The 22,158-nt window shown below is 39.0% G+C and overlaps 1 protein-coding gene across 1 annotated transcript in view; it reads left to right on the forward strand.

Annotated features, from left to right (window-relative positions):
• WWTR1 (WW domain containing transcription regulator 1) overlaps positions 1–22,158 on the forward strand; it is a 117,264-nt gene that overhangs the window by 52,782 nt on the left and 42,324 nt on the right. The window contains exon 3 of the mRNA XM_016120214.2: positions 17,389–17,525. Coding sequence (XP_015975700.2) covers positions 17,389–17,525 — 137 coding nt within the window. The remainder of the gene's footprint in view (positions 1–17,388; positions 17,526–22,158) is intronic.

Genomic DNA, 22,158 nt, shown 5'->3' on the forward strand with positions numbered 1-22,158 from the left:
ATTATAGTAATTTATTTTAATTACCTTAAAAAATAAAGCACAATTTTTGTAGAAAAGTATACAAATTTTAAGTCTACGGCTTGATGAATTTTCGCAAATTGAAAATGCCCACATCAACAGCTTTCATGAAACAGGACATTTCCAGGTCCAAGAAGTGCCGCTCCTGTCCCCACTAGACACTCCCCCCCCCCCCTCCGGCTCAAGGGTGCCAGTCTTCTTATGTCCAGTGTTATGGGCTCTTCTGCCTGCTCAAAATGACTTCTATTTCCCTAAAAGAAGTAACTCAAATTAGAGAAGCTGTAAAAGATATGTATATTTTAGTTACAAATTACAAAAGCCCAAAATAATTCCCACAACAGTGTTTTACATAATGGTTTTGTTCTGTTACTGGCTCCCCCTGCTTCCCCGAGAAATAGGATTTCATCCAAAACGCTAAAGGTTAAGTTATCAATAGAACTCAAAGGGCATTTTGTTTCCATTTGTATAAGTTGATTAATGTTTTTTAAGTCCACGAATATGTTAACAATGGAGGCAGTCAATTATAGGGGAGCTTAGCATGGCATTCTTAGAGTTCTCTTCAGTGGTGAGAAGTGTCGGAGTGAATTCAGGAAAAGAGCAACTCTTTTCACTGAAGGAAATTATTTTAATTAGTAACTCTCAAAGGATAATAAACAGTCAAATAATTCTGAAATCTTCTGGCTTCAGACAAGTAATTACAATGAGCATGCAGTTAAAAAAGAAAGAAAGAAAGAAAACTAGGATGGGGGCATGTACAGTCAATTAAATGCAAGTAATTACATCATGAGGGCATCATGAGGGCTTCACAATTTTATGGTACATTAACAGTGTGGCAAAGCATGCATCCTGCATTCTCCTAAGAAAGCTGACAGAACAGCATCAGTGTCAGTGGGAGTCTCTTGCCCCAGATTGGTTTTCCTGGTCTTCCAGACTCCAGGCTGTGGATCTTTGCAGCTGCTAATAAGTAACTTTCTAATAGGCTGAACGGAAGGTTGGGGGTGGGCTGGGGATGGGGGAGTGATGGAGGTCTGCTGGTTTGTGGTGTCTAGTGATATGCCCCACTGATATGCACCACGTAAATCATCAGATCATGCGGGTCCTGCATTCTGGATCTGGCTGATACTGCTGTAGGCACCTGAGTATGACTTTGCTTTGGGTGTCTGGAGTTTTTTAGGGTAGATAGGCATCTACCTTCCCTGGTGTGGTTTTCAGTGTGGCATGCCCTAGTGACATTAGTTTTGAAGGGACTTGCTAAAGTTAGAAAGTGAGATTGAACAGCTGGGTTGATGGACTAGGTTCCCACCAGTTGTTTCAAGGGGATGGGAAGAAGCCACCCAGAGAGCTGGGCAGCAGCTGTGACCCTGAGCTAGGGGAAGCTACGTTTTGAAGGACACTAAGAATAGACACACACGGGCTCTTGATTTTAAAGTAACGATGGAGGTTAAAAGTTTCTGGATGCAAATAGCTCAGTTCATTTAAAAAAAAAAACAATTTTAATTTCAAGCTTTTAATGTAATCTATATTAACTCTGCTTTTGATAAACTTTGTCACTGGGGTGCCTTGGAATCAGGGCTTCATTAGCATCACACTCAAAATTGCCCAGTGGTAGGAACTGCCTGTTGTTTTTTAGTTCTTCTGATCAGCTGAGTACAAAAATATTGCTGTCATGTTCGAAGCGTATTGTATGTTCAGACAATGCAGCTGAATTGAATCTGAAGCCATGCTTGGAATAAATACCACAAATGGTATATTGTAATTTCTGAAATGTATTCTACAGCATATTAATAAAATAAAGAAAAGATCATACCTGAAATAAATTAGAGAAATGTCGAGTTAATTTAAACCCCAGAGCCTTTTATAATAGTAGTAGTATATATAGTATAAATTTTAGGAGGGGAATAATAACATTCAGTGTTTCCCAAGCTTGTTTGATAAGAAAACTCTTTTGGATGTGGGTATGGGGGAATTATCTTCTAGCACTAATATTCTATAGAATGTACTTGAGGTGATGCTGCCCATAACTGTGTCACCTCACAGACAAGTGCGGTCGAGCCCCAAAGCTTTTGTTACCTAAGAAGTAGATTTTAGGTTGAAATGCCAGATAAAGCCCGTCCGTGCAGCGATGTGATTTTCAGATTCAGAAGTGTCTCCCTCTAATTACCTCACAGTGACTTAGTATTAGTTATTCCCCAGCCCCTACCTTAGCACACACTTTAGTTTTTTATTTTTGTCAAAATAGTTGTTGTCAGTAATATGGGAATTTTTCAGACTAAAGCTCAATTGCCCGGTTTATCTTAGCCTCCTTTTGTAAGACCATGTTTGAAAAAGTGTAATGTTCAAGGAACATTTTAGAGCAAACTAAGACAATACAGATAGGTCATTTAGATAGTCATATAAGGTCAAATTTCTATCAGTTTCCTCTTGATTTCATTTTAATGTAATAATAGACTTCTACCCTTTTCTCGCATTAGGCAACAGATGGTAACTAACATTTGTATATTTTCCTGTACTTTTGTATTAACATTATCTTTATTATGTGTCTGAGTATGCAAACATGAACCTTTTCTCAGAAAGTCATTTAAAGTGAGTGCAAATCCTAAACTAAAATTAACCATTTCTTTTAATGTAACTGCTTTTATTTCAGAGCGTATCACAAAAAGGTACCTTGTGTGTTAAAAATGTAAAATGTTATTACAAAAAGCTAAAAGATGGTAGCTTAGGAAAATTGAAATTATCTCCAATACTTCTTTTCTTGGAAAAGATTAAGTAGGAGAGATTAATGTACATGTTGAATTTCAGTTAAGTGATTATAGTCAATTATAAAGGCGAGTAACCTAACGCATTATGGAACGAACACATTTATTTTATGGAACATCAACCCTATTTGAATATTTTTCCTAGTAATCAACATTAATAAAAACTAGAGACAAGTCAGGCTAAAACTTTTATTGTCCAAGACTACTTTCTGAAGGAACAGGCTTTTGGGGAGTCAGGGCCTTTAAAATCATACCCCTAGCTCTGGGTTAGCTTTCCAGTAGTGCTTACTGCAAGTACATTCGGTCTCCATATTTGTATCTCCAAATCCATCTTCAGAGTCCTTTTAAGTCATAGCAGAGAATTGTCTTCTGCTTATATTTGGTTTATGCTTTTAAAGTAATATGGTACTTTTTCCTCTCCTTTCTCCCTAACATTAACTACAGGATCTCATGTTGCTCATTTGTTTTATTGTCACGAAGAGTCCCTTTTCTTGACAGGATGGACCTGATTAAAACCAGTCAGTTAAAAGGTCAACTTCGCCAGCAAGTTTACACACTACATGACTCAAGGGCTTCAGGAGGGACTAGGAGGGATGAATGTGTTACTGATGCAAAAGGGGGACGAATCTGTCTTATGGGGCCCTTTCCTACTACGGGACCAAGCCTGTAGATGTTGTTCTAGGACAGAGTTATGCTATCAACAATGCCCACTGTCCGTGCCCTTTTTTCCTTCCTTCCTAATTGTTCAGGTTATTTGCGTCAGCCTCTGTAGGTTCACAGGGCGGTATCATGTCATGGAAAAAGCCTTAGTCCTGACTATCAGAACAAGCTTGGACTCTGCTGTGTCATATAGAACCTCAAGGAAATTGTTAAGCCATCTCGCTTCTCCCAACTCAACATCTGGATCTTAAAAATGGAGATTAATAAACCTGTTATGTGAGGATCAAATTAAGATAATTTTGGAAGCTATAAAATGCTATATAAATGTCAACTGTTACTATCAGACATTATTACCATCGTTATTGTAAAGATTGTGATACATGCCTAAATGAATTATTATCATCATGACTATCAGTATTAATGAATATTAGTACCAATTTGTTCATACATTCAGCAAACATTTATTGAGTTTCTACTATATGCTAGGGTGGTGCACTTTCAAGGCCCGTGGTGGGTGGTACCTGGTAGAGGCTCGATTGACTCTTACTGAATAGAACAGGAATGAACTGATAATGTTTTAGAGGGTGTTGTAGTATTCTCTACCATTCATGTCTTTACAGAGGCAAGTCAACAGATCTTTATGGATACATTTTTTGAGTACGTTATAAAGATAAATAAATAAGATATGCATAAGGTTCATTTGATAGAGACATTGAAAAGCAAAATGATCTGCCAAAAGAAACTCATTAAATATTTTAATTCATTCACTCGCTCATTCATTCATTCTTTTTCTTAGTTCATTTATTCCATGAGTAATTTTTTAACATCTGCTATATGTATGTCAGGCCTTCTACACTCACTCAATCCACTGTTGGAACTTCCGAGAAGCTGAGAGCTTATTTAAGGTCTCCTTCAATTTCAATAGCCTTTAAAAAAGTCTCGTGGAAAGGAAAAATTTAAAAGCACCCTATAAAGAAAATACTATTTCCTCTGACAATTCTTATGATCTATATCCTGCTTCATTCCTTACACAGAGTTCCTCTAAAAGTCAATGGAAATTGCGTAAAGAGTCTAAAGGCAGGATGTGCCTCGCAGTGGGGTGAGAAGGAGCCATGTGACTGGTCGTCAGACTAAATTTAAACCATTATTTGGAGTGAATATATAATTAACATGAAGGTTAAAAATGAAAAACACAGCTGCAAGGGGAGGTAAAAACAAAAAAGTTGGGGGAGCAAGAAGAAAACAAATACAGGTACATGAGGCATGCGTTCTCTTTTATAAGAATAATCGAAGATAATTTTGTCCTAATCTTTCTAGATGCAGTAAGTGCCTCTCCCTTCTGGATTAGGCAGATGACAGCAATAACAGCACCGCAGCTGAGCGTCTCCAAAGCTGACAGGTGCTGGATAGAAGATGCCCCAGATAGTCATATGCAGTGTAGGCAGTGCTAGGGATGACAGGCCCTGCTTCATCTGCCCTAGGCGGGAGCCTCTCCCATCTGTTGATGCCTTGTTTAGAGTCTCCCCCTTGCTCAAACAGCTGCCAGAGGCAGCCATTAAATATTGCTTAATTATAGAATTTCTCTACATCCTCTTGATCCCTTCCTTCTACTGCTCCTTTCCTCCTCTTTTGTGCCTCTCCCTGGTTCAGAGCACCTTTAAGTTAAGTACTCATGGGAGAATTACAATGGCGCCTTTTCCAACTCGCAGTTAAGGGACTGAAAAGATTTTCAACCCTACACTCGAGCTGTGGAATTCTTTTCAGAGGCTGTAATTAACAGTTATAGGTTCAAATGTGGAATGTAGCATTATTTTTTAAGCAGGAAGTGAGTTCATTTGGGGGAGGACAGCTTTCTCATTCTCTTTTTTTCTGATTGAAAAAATGTTTACAAAATGAAGACAGTATAAAGAAATCTAAAGATATGAATAAAGTCTACTTTCTCCTCATTTTAGATGTATGTATATTAACCAAAATGGGATTATGTTCACTTAGCAATATACTGTGTACATTTTTCTATTTTAACAAATATAGGTCTATGTCATTTATAATGTTGGTTTAGTCTTTCATTTTCTACTAAACCATAATTTATTTAGTCATTGGACACATTTAAAATATAAACAAAGCTGCAATGGACAGGCCTGTGCATATTTTGCATATTTGTCGTAATGGTTTGGAATTAGGTTTGAGATTAACAGAGATGTAAAAAATGAGATTGTTTATCTCTAACATTAATGAAATCTGAAGTAACACAGTAAAGGGTTGGCTTGATGGCTCCACATGGACTTATTTTTTTTATATTTTGTTCTTCCTACAAATAGAGTGGCTTCTATTCCTCATGCTTTAAGAGGGCTGCTGTAGCTCTAGCCATCAACGTCCGCATTCCAAGCTGGAGGAAAGAAGACGGGTGGACAGCAGAAAAGTCTGCGGTCCCTTCCATGCAAAGAACTTCCCCTGAATTCCACATAGCACCTCTGTTTATTCAGTTTATTGTTTGGAATATAGTCTCTTGGCCATACCTAGCTCCTAGAAGAAGGGGAAAGCAGATATTCAGAAGCAGCCTGCAGTATCTACCTAATTGTGTCCTTCATGTAAGCTTAGTGGAAGAGGAGTTGCTGGATCAAAGCTTTCTTAAGGATTTTGTTACAGGTTGGTAAACTACCCTCTAGAAAGATGGTACCAAGTTAAGTCTAGTTATATGCAACTGTGACCCCTTAGTAAGGCTGCGGGTTCTTTTGTGAGCCTTCAATAGGCATTTTTAAACTCTTTTCCTGGAGCTATATTCTTTATTTTTTTGTTTAAATCACACGCTCTACAGAGGTTGATGTGGGGCTTTTTATATATTTACAATTTTTTCTTCAAAACCTATACCTGTACAAGTAAAATGTTCATTCCAAATATTGGGAGGACATTTGCCTGAGAATTTAAATATTTCTCTGCTTCTAAGAAAACTTAATTGGAGGTTGAATTAATGAGCTAACCAAACTAAGAGGGCTCTCTTCCCATTTGAAAAATCTCCCTGCCAGTTAAGTAAAAGGCACAATGAAAAAGTTGCTTTGCCCAAGTTAATGTTTAGACAAAAATGCCTGATTTCTGTTATACTCCAAGCGTGGCCATCAGCAGCTCCCAAAATGAAGGAATTATCTGCCTGTGGTTCCCTCCTCTCAGATGGGGTCTCATTTTTCTTTTAGTGAAAGGATATTAAGGGTCATCATCATTGTCAAATTTTTATGGCTTTTGTTTCGACATTAACAAATTTGGTATCAACTCTGTGTCTTGATTCGATTATTCAGGTTGATTATCTTAGCCTTTTGTTCATCTTTTTATAATTTTAATTAAAAAAATTTAATTTAACACACAATTAGGTAGATATGGCAGAGATGGCAGGCTGCTTTTTAAATTTTGCAAAAGAGAAAGGAGGGAAATTAATATTTATAGTGTCATGTGTGTCTGGCACTGTGTAGGTTCTTTTGTTAACTTATTAACTTCTCTTCAGAGTTAGAAAATGACGCACCAAAGTATCACTGTCCCTAAAGAATCATAAAAACAGATGATTGATTATTCCAGTGCTGCTGTTCAGTCAGAGCTAACTTTGAAAAAAAATGACAGTTTGTAATCAGTAGATGGAAGTACCTTTTATATTCTTGCAAATTTCCTATAAGTTTAAAATTAAAAGTTACATATACATAAGTAGATGTTTATTTTATGTGAGAATTAGTACCAGCTACTTTAGTCAAGGACAGTGGGGTTTAGATGGGGAAATCAGTCATAAAAATTGAAACACACATATTTCTCTTTTTTGTTAACTAAAAAGGGTTAATGAAGTAGTATATTTTTCAGTTAACTTTCAGCTATGGGTAAAAAGCTAACTATTTGGAATTTGTACAAACATGCTTTGTATAAAACTCTAGAGTACGTTTTAGGTTAAATTTGTTTTTCCATTCGTTAAGCTGCAGAACTTTAAGTCTTTTTTGTAACCTTATCTGAACCCTTATGTTTCTGGGTTGAACTGTGGGGGTTAACTAGTGTCACCGTGTGAGTGATTAAAAAACTAAATTAGCCTAAGACTTCTTGAGCATTTCTGTTAGGCAAAAAATGGGAAGACTTTAATAGTCTTTTTTTCTAGTCTTATGTTTTTGACTTCAAGCTGAAATCCTTTCTACCTCAAATGTAAGGCTGAAAGTTTTGTGCTGGCACAGGTGGCTCATCACCACCAAATGGACTCACAGGGCACTAAAGGAATTGCAGCTTTGGCCTTTGCTTACACTGAGTATGAGCTGTTTTTGTTAGAATGCAAAAAATAAAAAAATAAAGAGGTTGAGGAGCCACCTGAGGCTGGTGGTTAGCTAGATCTTTTGTGTATTGAGAAAGAATTTTTTTTTTTTTGATTTCTAGATCAATTATTACTTAGCCACTCTGACCATGTGAAATTAAGTATATCTGTAGTTCTTGTAGTGCATTGATATCTGCCATATTTTGCCCCATTTTGAGGGGTTCGTTTTTTGCATTTGAATTTCTTGTATTCCTTTAAACAGTTGTGATAGATTTTCATAAGAAGGGAGGGGAATTAATATTTATAGTGTCCTGCGTGTCTGGCACTGTGCAGTTTCTTTACTTTTGTTATTTGGTGAAACAGTCAAAACAAAAATATTCCTTAACTGGTTAATAGCAGAGGTAAACTACAAAACCACTACACACTCTGCCTCACTTGGGTGATACTTGCAACCAAAGATGAGAAGAAATACATATAAAGAGACGTAGGCTGTGTTAAAACATGGAACAGAATTGGTGTTGGCCAGTGATTACCTTCGAGATCTTCAATGTCTCTCTCCCTTCCCTGCCTCGGAAGGCTAACTACATCCTTTTTCAATGCCTCAGATTTTGTCTTTGATCCTCCAAATCATTTCTTGTGAAATGGGACGCTGGCTCTGAAAAGCATCTCCATCCTTTCTCCGGAGTGGGGTTGGGGCTCATGCCAGTTTTTTTTTTTTCTAGTTCCACTTGTGTCATGTCTTTCAAACATGTGCAGAAAGTGACTCCGACGAATGGACAACCGGGCCCAGGGAGCTCATCCTCTCCGCAGAATTAAAACAAAACAAAACAAAACAACATAAAGGAATTGAATCCCTTCACATGAGTAGAGGAGAAGCTAGACTAACCTAAAGGAATTTTGGTTTTAAGGAGCCTTTTGTGGAACTGACATTTATTTTACTTGGCCTTATCAGAAAGAAGAGAAAGGAGGGCAGCCGCAGTTTTAGCTTTGAGATATTTTATGTTTGGAGTGTCTTAGGAGCAGGCGCGCAGTGTGTCAATGTCCCATTTAAGAACAACGGGAAAAACAACATGTTGAAACATGTGTCGAGCATGGAGAGGCTGGAAAAGCAATTTTCAAAGTATTTTAACATTTAGAGTAGCTCGGTGGCTTAAAAACAAACTCCTTTTAAAAACCGTTGGTGAGATTAAAGCTGTTTTCCAGATGTCAGACGTAGCCGATCCTGGGAGTATATCTAACATGCAGCTATCAAGACAGAATGTCAGGTTGTAGACTACTTATAATAACAATAAAAACAGAGTCTGGGCTCTTTTAACCTCTGCATTACTCATTGTTTCATTGTCACTACCTCCCTCCTGATTTGACTGCCAGTTTCTAAGGCCCACCTTCGGTCATCTTCTATTAGGTCCATCCGGAGCAGAAGACACCGCCAGCACTCAGGACCAAATGCCCATTCACGTGGCATGAATTCAACACTCCACACTTAGCAAATCCCAACATAAGTATCTGGGGATAGTGTCACTTCATCTTGAGCTTGGCCATAGAAACAGCACCATGTCCTAACCCCGAAAGGAACTGGCCGCGTTGGATTTACTGGAAAAGCAATTTAATATACAGAAAGCCTAGTAGACTGTACATTATGGTCTATTTTAAGGATTTTCAGTGGTAATTTTCACCACATGCACATTGGCCAAAACTGATTTTGGAACCGAATCCCCATGGAGGGTACAGCCCTACTCCAAATGCTTGTCGAATGAGCAAATGGATAAACGTATTCCACTTCTGACTGATAATTCTAGAATTCACCATTCATAAAGAGCCTGTCTCCTCACTTCTCATTTCCACCCCAGGTTTTTGTTTGTTAAAAAGGGGAATGTGGGAAAATATGTAGCAAGCACATAATTTATACTTGATATCTTTAAGTAATAAAACAGTGAAATGAACTCTTATACTGTTGTTTTTCAGTTTCAACACCAGAAATGAACGTGATTTATAAATCTTTTAATAGCGTTTTCGATCCTTCCCTGAGAAGGAAAAAAAAATGCATTGTTGATAATAAATTTGTGATACAGCAGAGGCCTAAGGCAAACAAGCAAACAAACCCCTAGTCCTTTTTAAAAAAAATTTTTTCTTGCCTTTTCAGGGAATAGGAAAAATGAGGTTAAAGCAAGAGTTTGGCTCAGTTTGCAGAGACAACATCAGGTTTGCATACCATTGAGTGACACTGGGGACCTCAGTGCGGAGGACAGGGTGCCTCTGGCACAATGGCTCATACTCTGAAACAAGAGTCAAGGGTCAGCGTGAGTCACAACCTCAGGCTGTGTTGATGAGTCACTGGCTTCCCAAAGTGGTTTTCTCCATAACTGGCACATTCATGTCCTCTTCTTTCCCTCCCCAGGGACAAAATGCTGGTAAATAAACTCGTGCAGGAACTACGGATATTATAGTCTCAGGTGGGCTCACCCTGTGCTTCAGGGAGGACAGTAGGTCTGCTTGACTCAACTTCTATTCTGACTGAGCAGGTTTAGCTGTGAGTCTGCAGAAAAGTCAGTGGTGCTCAGTGGAAAGGATTTGAATAGATTCATCACTACAGCTGGCCGTGGCGGAAGTGCTAATAGACCTTTCACACTGTCGTGGCTACTACCGCTGCTAATTTAAACAAGTGGAGGCTTCTTGGCATGGCTGTGATGGAAGTCGAGGATTAGAGCCTGGTAGTTAAAAATACAATCCCTGCCATTCATTCGAAATTCCAGAGAACTCTGAAATTTTTTGAATTGGCAAGTGAATGATAGAGACCGGAAGCATGCACCAAAATTATGCTCCTGGTCTTGTATCATCTTTTATTAGAGGATCTAAAAACTTCTGTGTTTACATATGACTTATTATTCCTGTGTCATATACTGCATCTATGTTTAATGAGTTACCTAAGTGAAAATATGACTGGAACCTTTTAACTATAAGTTCCTTGTGGTCTCAAAGAAGGATGAGCTTTCTCATCCAACACACTATTATGTGAACAGTCATCTTTATTGTATAGCATGAGGGAGACAGTTTTTACAGTTTTAGAATTTAATCTATGAATGATATGAATGTTTTACTAATGGATGGGTCTGCCTAGTACATGTGCGGCCTGACATTTACCTCTTTGTATCTTTTATTCCAAATGCATTAGACTGGCAAGAGACGGTGCTGTTTAGGATTTCAGCAGAAAAGAAAAAGAATTGTAGCCAATTACAATGTTAGGAAAGCTTCTTTGAGACAAAGAATCATCAGTGGGAGTGATGATGGGAAAGATGACAACTTGGGAGGGAGATTGATGGCTTTAGAAATAAAATGAAACATTAGCTCTGTATCTTTTCAGCCAGGTGAAGAGCTAGCACCTTATTTCCAATTGTCAGTATATGGAAGTTCAAAAGCCTACTCCACATTGTCTAACAGAGCCGACAGGAGTAATTTACTGGATGGCTACCCATCAGTTGGGGCTGCCAGTTCACATGGGGGCTTGGAGCTCTCACAGAGATGGGGCGCCACTATGATTAGTTCCCACCAGGTTCTGGTTTTAGGTGACAGAAAAGGCACTATCTGGAGAAAGAATGTGCATCTGGGTCTGGGAGAATTAGTAAGTATGTATGCCAGCTGTCTTTGTTCTTGTGGTTAAGACCCACTTCTGGTGTCAGTCGGAAGAGCTAAGTACCACTGGCAAAATCAAAACAAAACAAAACAAAAGGCGCCACTCAAAGAAATTCAAGATATGAGTAAGAAAGATATGATGTGTCATTTCCTAGGTCTTGAAATTTAAATAAGAATACACAACCAACATGTGTAATTTAATTAAAACACAGGCAGCATGCTTCCCTGAAATACAACAAAAAAGTAAACCAGCTTTTGCGTATCTGTACTTCAATTTTGATTGAGGAAAGTTTCAAAATTTAATATGAGTCTTGGGTAAGTCTTGCCATCTGGTCCAAGATTAAGAACTGGCATAGCGTTATTGTCTGCTGACAACGGGTCAGATTTACTTGGCCAACCCTATCTGGGATATTGTTAACCTCTTGCAAATCTGTTTCAATTTCCATTTTTAACACTGACAGCTTTAATTGAACTGGTTCACAACAGGCAAGTTGCAAAACTATTTCATTTAGCAATTTTTAAGCAGATAATCTTCAGTGTATATACACTGATTATAGCACTAAGAAGGTGGTAAATGGGCGGGCCTTTAATGTCTGATTTTTAAAAATAAGACAATTTACTTATGCCCTAAATTGGGCTTGTGAATATTATGGGAGTCGCAGCAGTATTCTGCCACATAAGAGTCTTTTCTGTCATCCAAAGAGCTTATGTTTCATTGGAAGAGAAATATCAGCATACCATTCTCCCCTCCCCCCTCCCCAAATAAAAAATAAAAAAAAGGATGAAGAGAAAGGTGAAAGAGAAACGGGGATGTCGGGGGTTGAAGCCAAGAGGCACCGAATGTGAATTGGGTTTTGAACCAGTCAGCCTTGGTTGTGTGACCCCAGGCTGCCTTTAAACTCCCATCGCTTTGATGTGGTTCTCTAACTGCCTAGCTAGGTCTTGGTGGAAAAGGAGAGGCAGGTTAGAGGCTTTTTCTAAGTCCTGTCCTAACAGCTTTGTTGATGGTAGGGAGCCCTGAGTAATGGCTGACACTAATGGGAAACTCTAATATATTAAGAAGTGAGGGTGGAGAAGAAGGAGAGGAAAAAGGCTTATATTTGAAGATGAAATCTTTGCCCATGGAAATAAGTAAGCAGCTTATGTTGCTACAAACTCTAAATTCTTTCAAAATTAAGCACTCATAATTCCTATTTTTATATTTTTGTATGCTTCCAGCAATACAAAATGTATTGCATAGGCCTACTCTATTTCAGAAAGTCTTTGTTGTATGGCTTCCTTCCATAAAGTTTGTGCAATAGGTCATGAACTGGAGGGTAAATTCATCCAAAAACACTAGGCTTTTCCTGGGCTGTAAGGCAGTGGATTCTGATTTTACAGATAAGATTTTATCTTTGTCTTTAATGGTTCAGCTCTTAGGGTTTTATATTTATGAAATTCTTTTTTATGTCGACCTTGTACATCATGCACAATAGGTGTTCAGTCCATGCTTGTTGAATAAACTTGAACCAACTATTGCCAGCCTTGGGAAGGCTGGAGCTGCCGTGCATGCATTCACAGCTGAAGAAGGGAACTCGGAAAGCCCAACGAACGGGCTGACAAATCTGTAGGTGACTTTGGTGGCTGTCATTTTCCCAGAATGGACCTGTTTTACCTTCATAACAAGGAACCAGCATGTTAGTTAGTTAGTTTGTTTTGTTTCGTTTCATTTTGTTTTGTTTTAACCCTGACTCATGGATACAGGTGCTGGGACTAGGATGGGTTAAATGGCTTGTCCAGTTAGGTCACACAGGGTCAGAGCGAGCATTAAAACTCAGGTATGTGTGACTCCAGAGCCCATAGGCTGTCTGTCTGGAAGATGCCTACGTGAATAGTACTTTTTTTTCATGCACAGTAGGAAGTAAAGGCCTAAGGGAGACTTGGATCTCAGCTGTCCTTGGGATGAGAGTCTGGAGATGTCAGATAGAGAGGCTGGGGAAGAGATGAAGGGTGGGGAGGAAACCCGAAAGAATAGAGGGAGGGAAGCTTGGAGGCCATTGCACTCATCTAGGCGAAAGGTCATACAGGAGGCTGGCAAGGTGGATATAGGAGCTAAATTAACAATCCCCTGGAGGCTGATGGGAGGAGCCAGGCAAAGAGGGCTTGGTCTCTGGGAGGGTGGTCATACTACCCTATCTCCTCTGCCGACATGGCTTTCTGAGTTTGTCTTTATTGAAGAACACATTAATCTAAGAAAAATTATTACATACAACAGTTTTCTATAAGCTACCATTTTTAGACAAATATCCTTTCAGAGAAGTGCCTACTTTTTTTGCCTCTGGGCAAACTGCAGGTCCCGGGATCTGCCGCTCTTTTCTCACTTGGGCGGTTCTCTAAGCAGGTACTCCTGATGTAGAGGTAAGGAGTTGATTGTTCTTTCTTGACTATGAAAGAAGAAGGCAGTCTGGAAAGTAGTAGTCAGAGGGACCCTAAAGGAAAAGGGAAAAAACCTTTCTGTTATTTTTGTTACAGGCACTGTTTCCACCATGCATAACCCAGGGCCTCCAAGTGAAACCCTGCAGGCATTTTTATTTTAGTACAGAAAAAAATTATTTTGATGTCAGTTATTTTTCCCCTGGGGAACTGCCAGTCTTTTTTGTCTTTATAAGCAACATGGGGACAGGTAATTGATTCCATTTCCCTTCTTACTTTGGCCACACGAAGACATGAGCCAAATCTGCAGTTTATCCTTAATAACTTGGGCACTCTATGCTCTGCATATCCATACATGATTTTCCTTTTTGTCTTGTTGTACCTTCATGAGAATTTTTGTTTTTATTGGTTTTGAAAACAATACCTAGTCATTGTTAAAAACCTGGGAAGTACAGAATAGTTTAGATAAGGGGGGGAGAGGAAGCATCAGTGAGCATATTGCATATGTCACTATAAATAGTTTGGTACCTTTTTTCTTTTTTTGTTTCATTTTCAAATATGAAAACTATACAGAATATGTATTAGGACACACATATATAGGTAGATTTAATATGTATATAAATTTCCAAGAGAAATTAGATTTTTAAAGTTGGCAGAGACATCTTCTTGAAGTGGATTCAGCAAGGGAGTGAAATCAGGAAGGAGGCTGGAGTGGTAGGGAAGTGGGGATTCATCTAACTAAACTGTGGGCCCTGGCAAACAGAAGGGTTACACTGAGAAATACGAGAAAGGAAATGACTCAGTAACTCTGAGGGAGGGAGCAGAGATGAGACAGCAGCATGAAAGAGCGAATGGCTTATCCTACATTTGGGAATAGGATGATGGGTGCTAAATGATTTCAACAATAGGAGAATTTAGTTTTCAAATCAAATAAATCATCAGCGATATATTAAGTTCTTGTGAGTAATGCTCTTGCATTTGGCATTCAGGGGGGGAGCCACTCTGGACATCTCTAAGCAGAGCAGATGTCCTGTGGATGGGTCTGCAGAAGCTGAGAATTGAGGCTTTCTTCTTAAGAGTTGTTTCAGAGCAATGAGAACTGATCACTTAAGAAAGGCTCCCTCTTGTACTCGAGTCTTTGGGGAATACAGTGAGTGACACTTTTAATTAACAAATCCTCTGGGAACAAAACTCCTTTAATAGCCTTGGCTGGGTGTAGAGTTTGAACGGTGGGCTGCGGAGGCTCCCACGGTCCTGGGGGAGTACTGGGACTTGAAGCCAGGGCTCAGTTGTACATCTCTAGAGTCAGACCTATGGGAATGAGGGCTGGAGTGTCCGTCCAGAAAGCCCTTTGCTCTGTCCTAGGGGATGGAGGCTGGCCAGCATGGAGGCTGGCAAGTGGGGTTCATCTACCACTGGGGGTGCAGCTTGTTCTGCCCTCCCCAGATCCAAGAGTCACAGCCCACTTGTCCTGAATGGCCGAATAGTGGAATGGCAGATTTAGGAATGTATCAGTCCAGCTCCTGTATTATTCCTACTATACTGACTGGTAGCTGAGTGTCTGACCACAGCAGTGTCCTTAAATGTCTTCTACCATACCTTGTATATCGCTTCACCTCACTCAGGGTGTGCTCATTCTGGTTCTAACACGGTGTCAGTATCCATAGTGTCAGAGGGTCTCAGAAAGGCTCATGAAAGAGAGAAGGATTCATCCCTTTCTGGTTCCATAGTGGAAAGTATTTATGCAGGACATGTCTATTTTGGAAAACAAGTTTTAATAGTGTGGGTGAAGGAAGAGTTAGTCAAAGGATTTCTTAGCTTTAATTACCTTGCTAAAGCTAATTTACTTAACTGAGACATCCTCCTTAATTGTTTCCTCACTGAAGGCCTGTGATAAACCCCCTAGGGCTGGTTATCTGTGATTTTCCATAGGACAAAAAGTTGATAAAAAGATTTTATGAAAGCATTAAACAGAAATACAATTGTTAAAACTAAAGGTGTAACTAAGACCATTGTTTTGTTTTCTTTTTTTTTTATGCTTAGGTAATTGATTCTGATCTTTTTTAAAGTTCAGTCTTTCCCTCCTCTGTTTGTTTCTTCCTAATGAGGTAGTTTTGGTTCTTTGATTTTATTCTTCCCAGTTCATTTTTGATGATTTTCAAAAGACTGCTGTGCCTTCTTGACTGAGGTTAACCATCTCCCTCCCTTTTTTTTAAATTCATACTTATTAAAAGGCCTTTTTGGGACAGCGTCCAGGTTTTCAGTCACTGCAATTGAGTTCCCCATGGCGGTACATCCAGTCTGGAATGAAGAAATCTGAAGAAGAATTTTAGCAGTGGCATTATTCAAATGTGACAAAACAGAAGCAAAAGAAAAGATAAATACAACTTCAGTTAACAATAGTAGTAGTGGTTTCCAAAGGAGCCATTGCCATTCGGGATTTAGGTGTGTCTAACAGAGCACTCAAGCTCCTTTCATGTGGACCTAGGAGGATCAAAGGTGCCTGGGGGTGGACATTGCCAGTTGGTATGGGAGAGGCAAGCCTAGTTGTAAGACCCAGAATGAAGGGCTCGTGTTCAATTTCTGCTCTCAGCTTGTTGTCTTTGACAAATATAGAAGGGTCTCTGATACAGTTCCTAAAGCAAGGTTGTAGCACTAGGTGAATATGCTCATCTTTAAAAGAAAAATATTATCAACTCTCAGAAAAAGGTAGAGCGCTCGTAGAGTTCATAAGGCGCCTGAAAGAATGTGTGATGTGGTTTGGAGGCAAAGCTGAATGTGGTAGGCAAAGCTGGAAGTCCAGTCCATCCTTCTAAGCACATGTTGGACACGCTGAGCTTATGTTGTACTAGTTTCTCTGAGATAAAGTCATAATAACAAATACTGGAAGTCGTATATGACCAAAAGTCTAATCATTTCTTTTCCTTCAAAAACCTTCACGCCTCAGTATCTGGATTTTTCTATAATGTAGCATGCCTGCCTCCCCTCACAATTACTTCCCCTACTCATTCTCCAGCTACACAGTTGTTACTTTGCATGGTAGAGCATAAGCTACCTGAAGGTTTTATATATTACCTATGTGGACCTCACAGTGCCTCACCTTTAGTAAAAGTTAAGTAATGTTATGTTTATGAGATTGGTTTCAAGGGCCCTATCGTTGGCTCCAGACAGGTGGAGGTGTCCTCATTATGTCAATTACATGAGCCTCGAGAGTGTGGGAGGGCTGGCCGGCCCTGCTTCTGGAGAGGAGTTTACAGGTGGTGTCACAGTGACTGGACGGTGATGAAGTACCCAAGGAGCCAGGGAACATGGGCCCTTTGGGCTGTGGGCGGGTGTGCTGGGGCTCATCTGTCTTGTTAAGGCAGAAAATCATTAAGGGTTTTTGTACGTGGGGGTAGCTGGGACAGCCAAAACATGGGTTTGTGTTCAAAGAGTCACCTGCACAATCCCCAGTATGGCCCAGTTTGGGTGGAGGGTAAGTGACCTGACCTTGGATGAAAACAAATCTAATGTGTTAGCTGCTTATAAGCAGATCCTATGGGAAGAAGAGTCAAAGTCATTTAACTGTTGTGCTGTTATTGGTGATGGCAATAATGATAATGATGCTGATGATTAAACAGATAATTGTTTTCCTTTTTTTAGTCACATAGAAAAAATCACCACATGGCAAGACCCTAGGAAGGCGATGAATCAGCCTCTGAATCATATGAACCTCCACCCTGCTACCACTTCTACACCAGCACCCCAGAGGCCCATGGCCATGTCTCAGCCAAATCTCGGTAAGCCCAAACTTTGACCCGGTCTTGAATAAACAAGTGTTCAGTCAAGGGGCTCTGGGGCTCAGAAGCAGCTCTGGCTGCCTCGGTGCCTCTCCGTGCACACAGGCAGTCTTCCTCCTCCCTCTTGCCTGCACTGCCTTTCCACCAGCTTTGCCTTCTTTTCTTGGCCTCTTTGCTGTGGAAGTGCATGATGGGCTACCTAGTCACACTATAGTTCTGGCATCCTTTCCAGTTGCCTTCATTGAAGTCCTTAGAAATCACATAGGCCTCCTGTCTTTATCCAGACTAAAGCAAGTAGGGCACATAGCTCCTTTATGTGAATTTGGTCCCTAAACACTGCTAAAGGGTGCAATTCTGGCCTCAAATCCCTTTCCTTTTTTTTTTTTTTTTTTTTTGCATAATGTGTGATGGATACAAGGTGTGTGTTTTCTTGCGTAATCTTGCTTTTTCTTGCTTTATCTCATTAAATCCTCACAACTATACAAGAAGTAACAATATTCCTAGAGTCACATAGCTTGTGGGTAGCTGAGCTGGAGTTTGAACCTAGGTTGGTTTGATTTTAGAATGCACCCCACCATTACATAATCCACAGGTGGCTTCTCACCATACCTGTCCTGGGTTGTACAACTCATTTGCCACTTCATTTAGAATGTTGAAGTATGATTTTAGACGTGGGAAGAAGTTGTTTTCTGCTAATTGCCTTTACTTCAAAAGAACTAAAATTCTGCCTGGTAGAGAGAATCAGATATGAATTAATACACAACAGCAACAGCAACAGAACAAGTCAGCTTTGATTGTAGTTGTTCTCTCCCTGCCCCCAAAGGCTAAAAATGAGTGGGTCAATTTTAAAGTTTTATAAGAGATGGTACTATTTTCAGATAACATTTCCTTTTAAAGCAAATATTTAGATATGGCTTTATACACAGAATAGTTAATTTTAGAGAGTAGAAAGAATCTCCTTTTGGATTTCCAAGAATGAGCAGGATAAAAATGGAAGCTTTTTTGCTAGACACTCTTCCCTCATACTGTGGCTTAGCCAAAGTGAATATAAACTTAAGTAGACCTCGAGTCACTTTCAAGCAAATACATTGTCTGTTCTTCCAGGAAGTCTGGACCTACTATTTTAAAGCTTGCAGATATAATATATATCCAAAAAGCAAATGACTTGGAATAACCTCTGTTGTGTTCCTTGTCTAAAGAGCAGATCAAAGAAAATGTTTTCAGTGCTTCTACCAGGGCTGGTAACCCAAAACTTCCCACGAGTCATTTTTCTCCAGTATATAAGGGCTCAAGTAGAAAGCAGATGTAAGTATAGTAAAGAAACCACAAATTAGGTAGCATTAACTTCAGGGTTACTTTAACCATTCAATTTTCATTAAACAATTTTAAAACTGACTATTAAAGTATTAACTTTATAATCAATTATAATTGGAAACAAATTTTTCAAAGAGGTGTTCAAAAAGTAAGTCTTCCTCTGATCCCCACTCTTCTGTTCCTTGTATGTTGCTTGGAGTCAACCTGTATTTTCAGTAATCTGTACGTGTTTCTTCATACAGATGCTAGCTAGCATACTATACCCACTGCATTATTCCCGCACTTGGCTTTCTGCACTTCTAGATCCGTACATAAAGAGTTGTTTTACTCTTTTTAAAAAACTGCCTAATAGCCCAACGTGTTAGTATTTTATGGTTTATTTAACTAGTCCCCATCTGATGGATATTTAGATACTAGTGTGTTGCTAGTACACAAAACACTGGAGTTAATTTTTAAAAATTGCAACAAGTAGAAAGGAGATTAGCTAAAAAAAGGACCTTAAATGAGACTTGATATTGAAGGCACATGTGAATCTATCTGCCTATACACATTCACACCACACCACACCACAGCCCAATTACTGGTAAAGTGTATCTAAAGAAGTTGTAATCTGAATAAAATATCTTACTTTCCAGATTTCTAAGAAATTTGGGCAGCAAATTTCTCAAGACATGCATTCTGGTGCTTTTCCAAAAGTATTTGAGTATTTGAGTATGTGCTACTTACCTACAGAGAATCACAGATGTGTCCCAAAGATGGAAATATAACTGGGAATCAACAGTAAGCTCCAAAGATGGGAATAATTTAAAGAGTCATAATATGGTCCTAATAATAAATGATTTCCTCAGAACATTTTATTTTAAGCTATAGGTCTTCTTATAGCTTTTACTCTTTATTATCAATTCTTTTCCCTTTTTTTAAGGTTTAGAATATGGAGTTTTATTTTCATTATTTTAGAAACCATAGGTAGACATCAGTATTTTTATGTGTTATATATAATATACCTATGTCTTCGTGTTTGGGTGCTTTTGCTTATATATATCAGCACGCATGCGCGCGCACGCACACACACACACACACACACACACACAGACATATAAAGTCAGTGTTTTGAATATGATTCAAAATTTCTATGTCTGTTTTATATCAACGTCATTTTCTTTCTTTTTACTCTTTAACTGGAACAGATGCTTCTCCTCCTTCTTAAATCTAGAACTTTGGACTTTTCAATGGAATGTAGCTGACAAATAAGTGAACATAAGTAGTGTGTCTTCTTTACTAGGAGGTATTTATGGATGTATGGAAATGAGGTCAAAATATACTTAATGACAGTATCAGGAAATAGAATTTGTACTGTTTATAAGCTAATTTTATGTTTTTCTAAAGCTGTAATATGATCAGCGACACAGCTAAATACATTCAGCAATAAATCTTTTTTTTTTTTTTTTTTTTATTGGGATTCAATGTTTTCCTGTAAGTTGGTTATATGGACATGGGGTCAGGCTGTCAGAATTTGAATGCTGGCTCTGCCCATTACTAGCTTGATGACCTTGTACAGATACTTAATTGTGCCTCAGTTTCCCATATGAAAAATGAGTATGGGTTTTATATCTATCCTCATCCTATATAGTATGAGATTATATTAGTTTATATATCCATGCCTGGTACTTAATAAGCTATAACTAAGTGCTTATTCTTATTTGTGGAAAGAAAAGTTTTATACTTTATTTAATTATAGAATGTTAGATTTTAAGACAATTTCATTGTTCATTGTAAAAGCTCTAAAGAAAAAATTTATTAGGGCTGGTTAGAGTGCAAAGCGCTTTAAATGAGGAACACTGTGTTTATTACTTTCAGTGAGGATAGCGCCCTCTGGTGGAAATGTTTCACTCTCCTTCCTGAAGTATGGCTTGTTAAGTCAAGCCATATTTTAATTGGGAGAGAACCTACCACTTAAAGGCATCCTGGATGAGTGACTTTGTAAAAAACAGAGCATACTTTTGTCAGGATGCATCAGTATCCAGTGGAAACCTATCTTTCTGTAGGGGGGTAGGTTTGTTGTGTGTCTAAACTCACTGACTTTTCAAATGCCTAAGTAAAATGAGCTTAGACGGTGCAGAAGAAAAATGTTAAAAAAAAATTTTTTCCCTATATTTCAGATAACCATTTCAAGCTTTGTCTAATTTCTAACTGAAATTTTTGTTTTCATATTTGCCAAATCATTTCGTTTGTCAAGTTTTATCCAGTTCGATTCTGTCTGAGCAGATTAGTGACCTTTGAGTCTGGGTCCCCAGAGATACCCAGTGAATGGAAGAAGAAAGGAAGACCTTGGAGGACTTTAGATAGTGAAGAGGAGAGATTACCACTGGGTAGAAGCCTATCACTTGAGTGCTGACAATTTGTTTGGAATCCTCATTTGATGTAACATAGTGAAGGGGGAAAATTACTACACATGTGAAAGTTGATTCTTTTCATAACACAAACTGGGTAGGATCTCATTCATATGTTTTAAGTGGGTTGTTGGTATGATTGATTCCTATTAATAATCACTGAATTTTTTGAAGGAATTAAAAAAGTGAAACAGAAAAAGACCAAAAACTCTATATAGGTCTTATAATAATATATAGAACAGTGGGCATGGGGAAAATGGAGCCTGCTAAAGAAGTCAGTTAGGGCGTTAGGGTGGTGGAGGCAGGGTGGAAGGCAGGGGACCTTTTTGTTTAGTGGTTAATGGGCAGAACTCGAAGTTAGAACTGAGTTTCTCTTGGGTTAAACATGTACTAGTTGCATTACTTAACCTCTCAGAGTTTCATTTTTCTTATCCATAAAATGGTGGTATGAGAGTACCTGCCTCATAAAAGTTGGTTTGAGTATTTATTTATTTATTTTTATTAATTATGCCTACAGCACCTGGTCTTCCTAGGTGGTCTCCCATCCAAGTACTAACCAGGCCTGACCCTGCTTAGTTTCTGAGATCAGACTTCGGACTTGCTCAGGGTGGCACAGCCGTAAATCACAGACTGTGGCTCCACTGGGGAGTGAACCCAGGACCTGCTGCGTGTAAAGCAGACGTGCTAACTGCTACACTATGGAACCACGTCCTGGTTTGAGTATTTAGGTAGTCTGTGCCTTGGTCCCTGGCATAGAAAAAATCCCAGAGAAATGCATCATTGTAACTCACTGTTAGCTGGTAGCCTGGTTTCTCTCACTTTTCTGGCCTCTGTGTACTAAAGGAAGAGCCTATGTGTGCTCCTCCCTCAGGAAAACCCAGCCGCCATTCTTGGCAGCTTTTGTTCTTGCAACTTTTACCATTTGGGTA

Source organism: Rousettus aegyptiacus, unplaced genomic scaffold (assembly GCF_014176215.1).
Source record: "Rousettus aegyptiacus isolate mRouAeg1 unplaced genomic scaffold, mRouAeg1.p scaffold_m13_p_4, whole genome shotgun sequence".
Classification (NCBI taxonomy): Eukaryota; Metazoa; Chordata; class Mammalia; order Chiroptera; family Pteropodidae; genus Rousettus; species Rousettus aegyptiacus.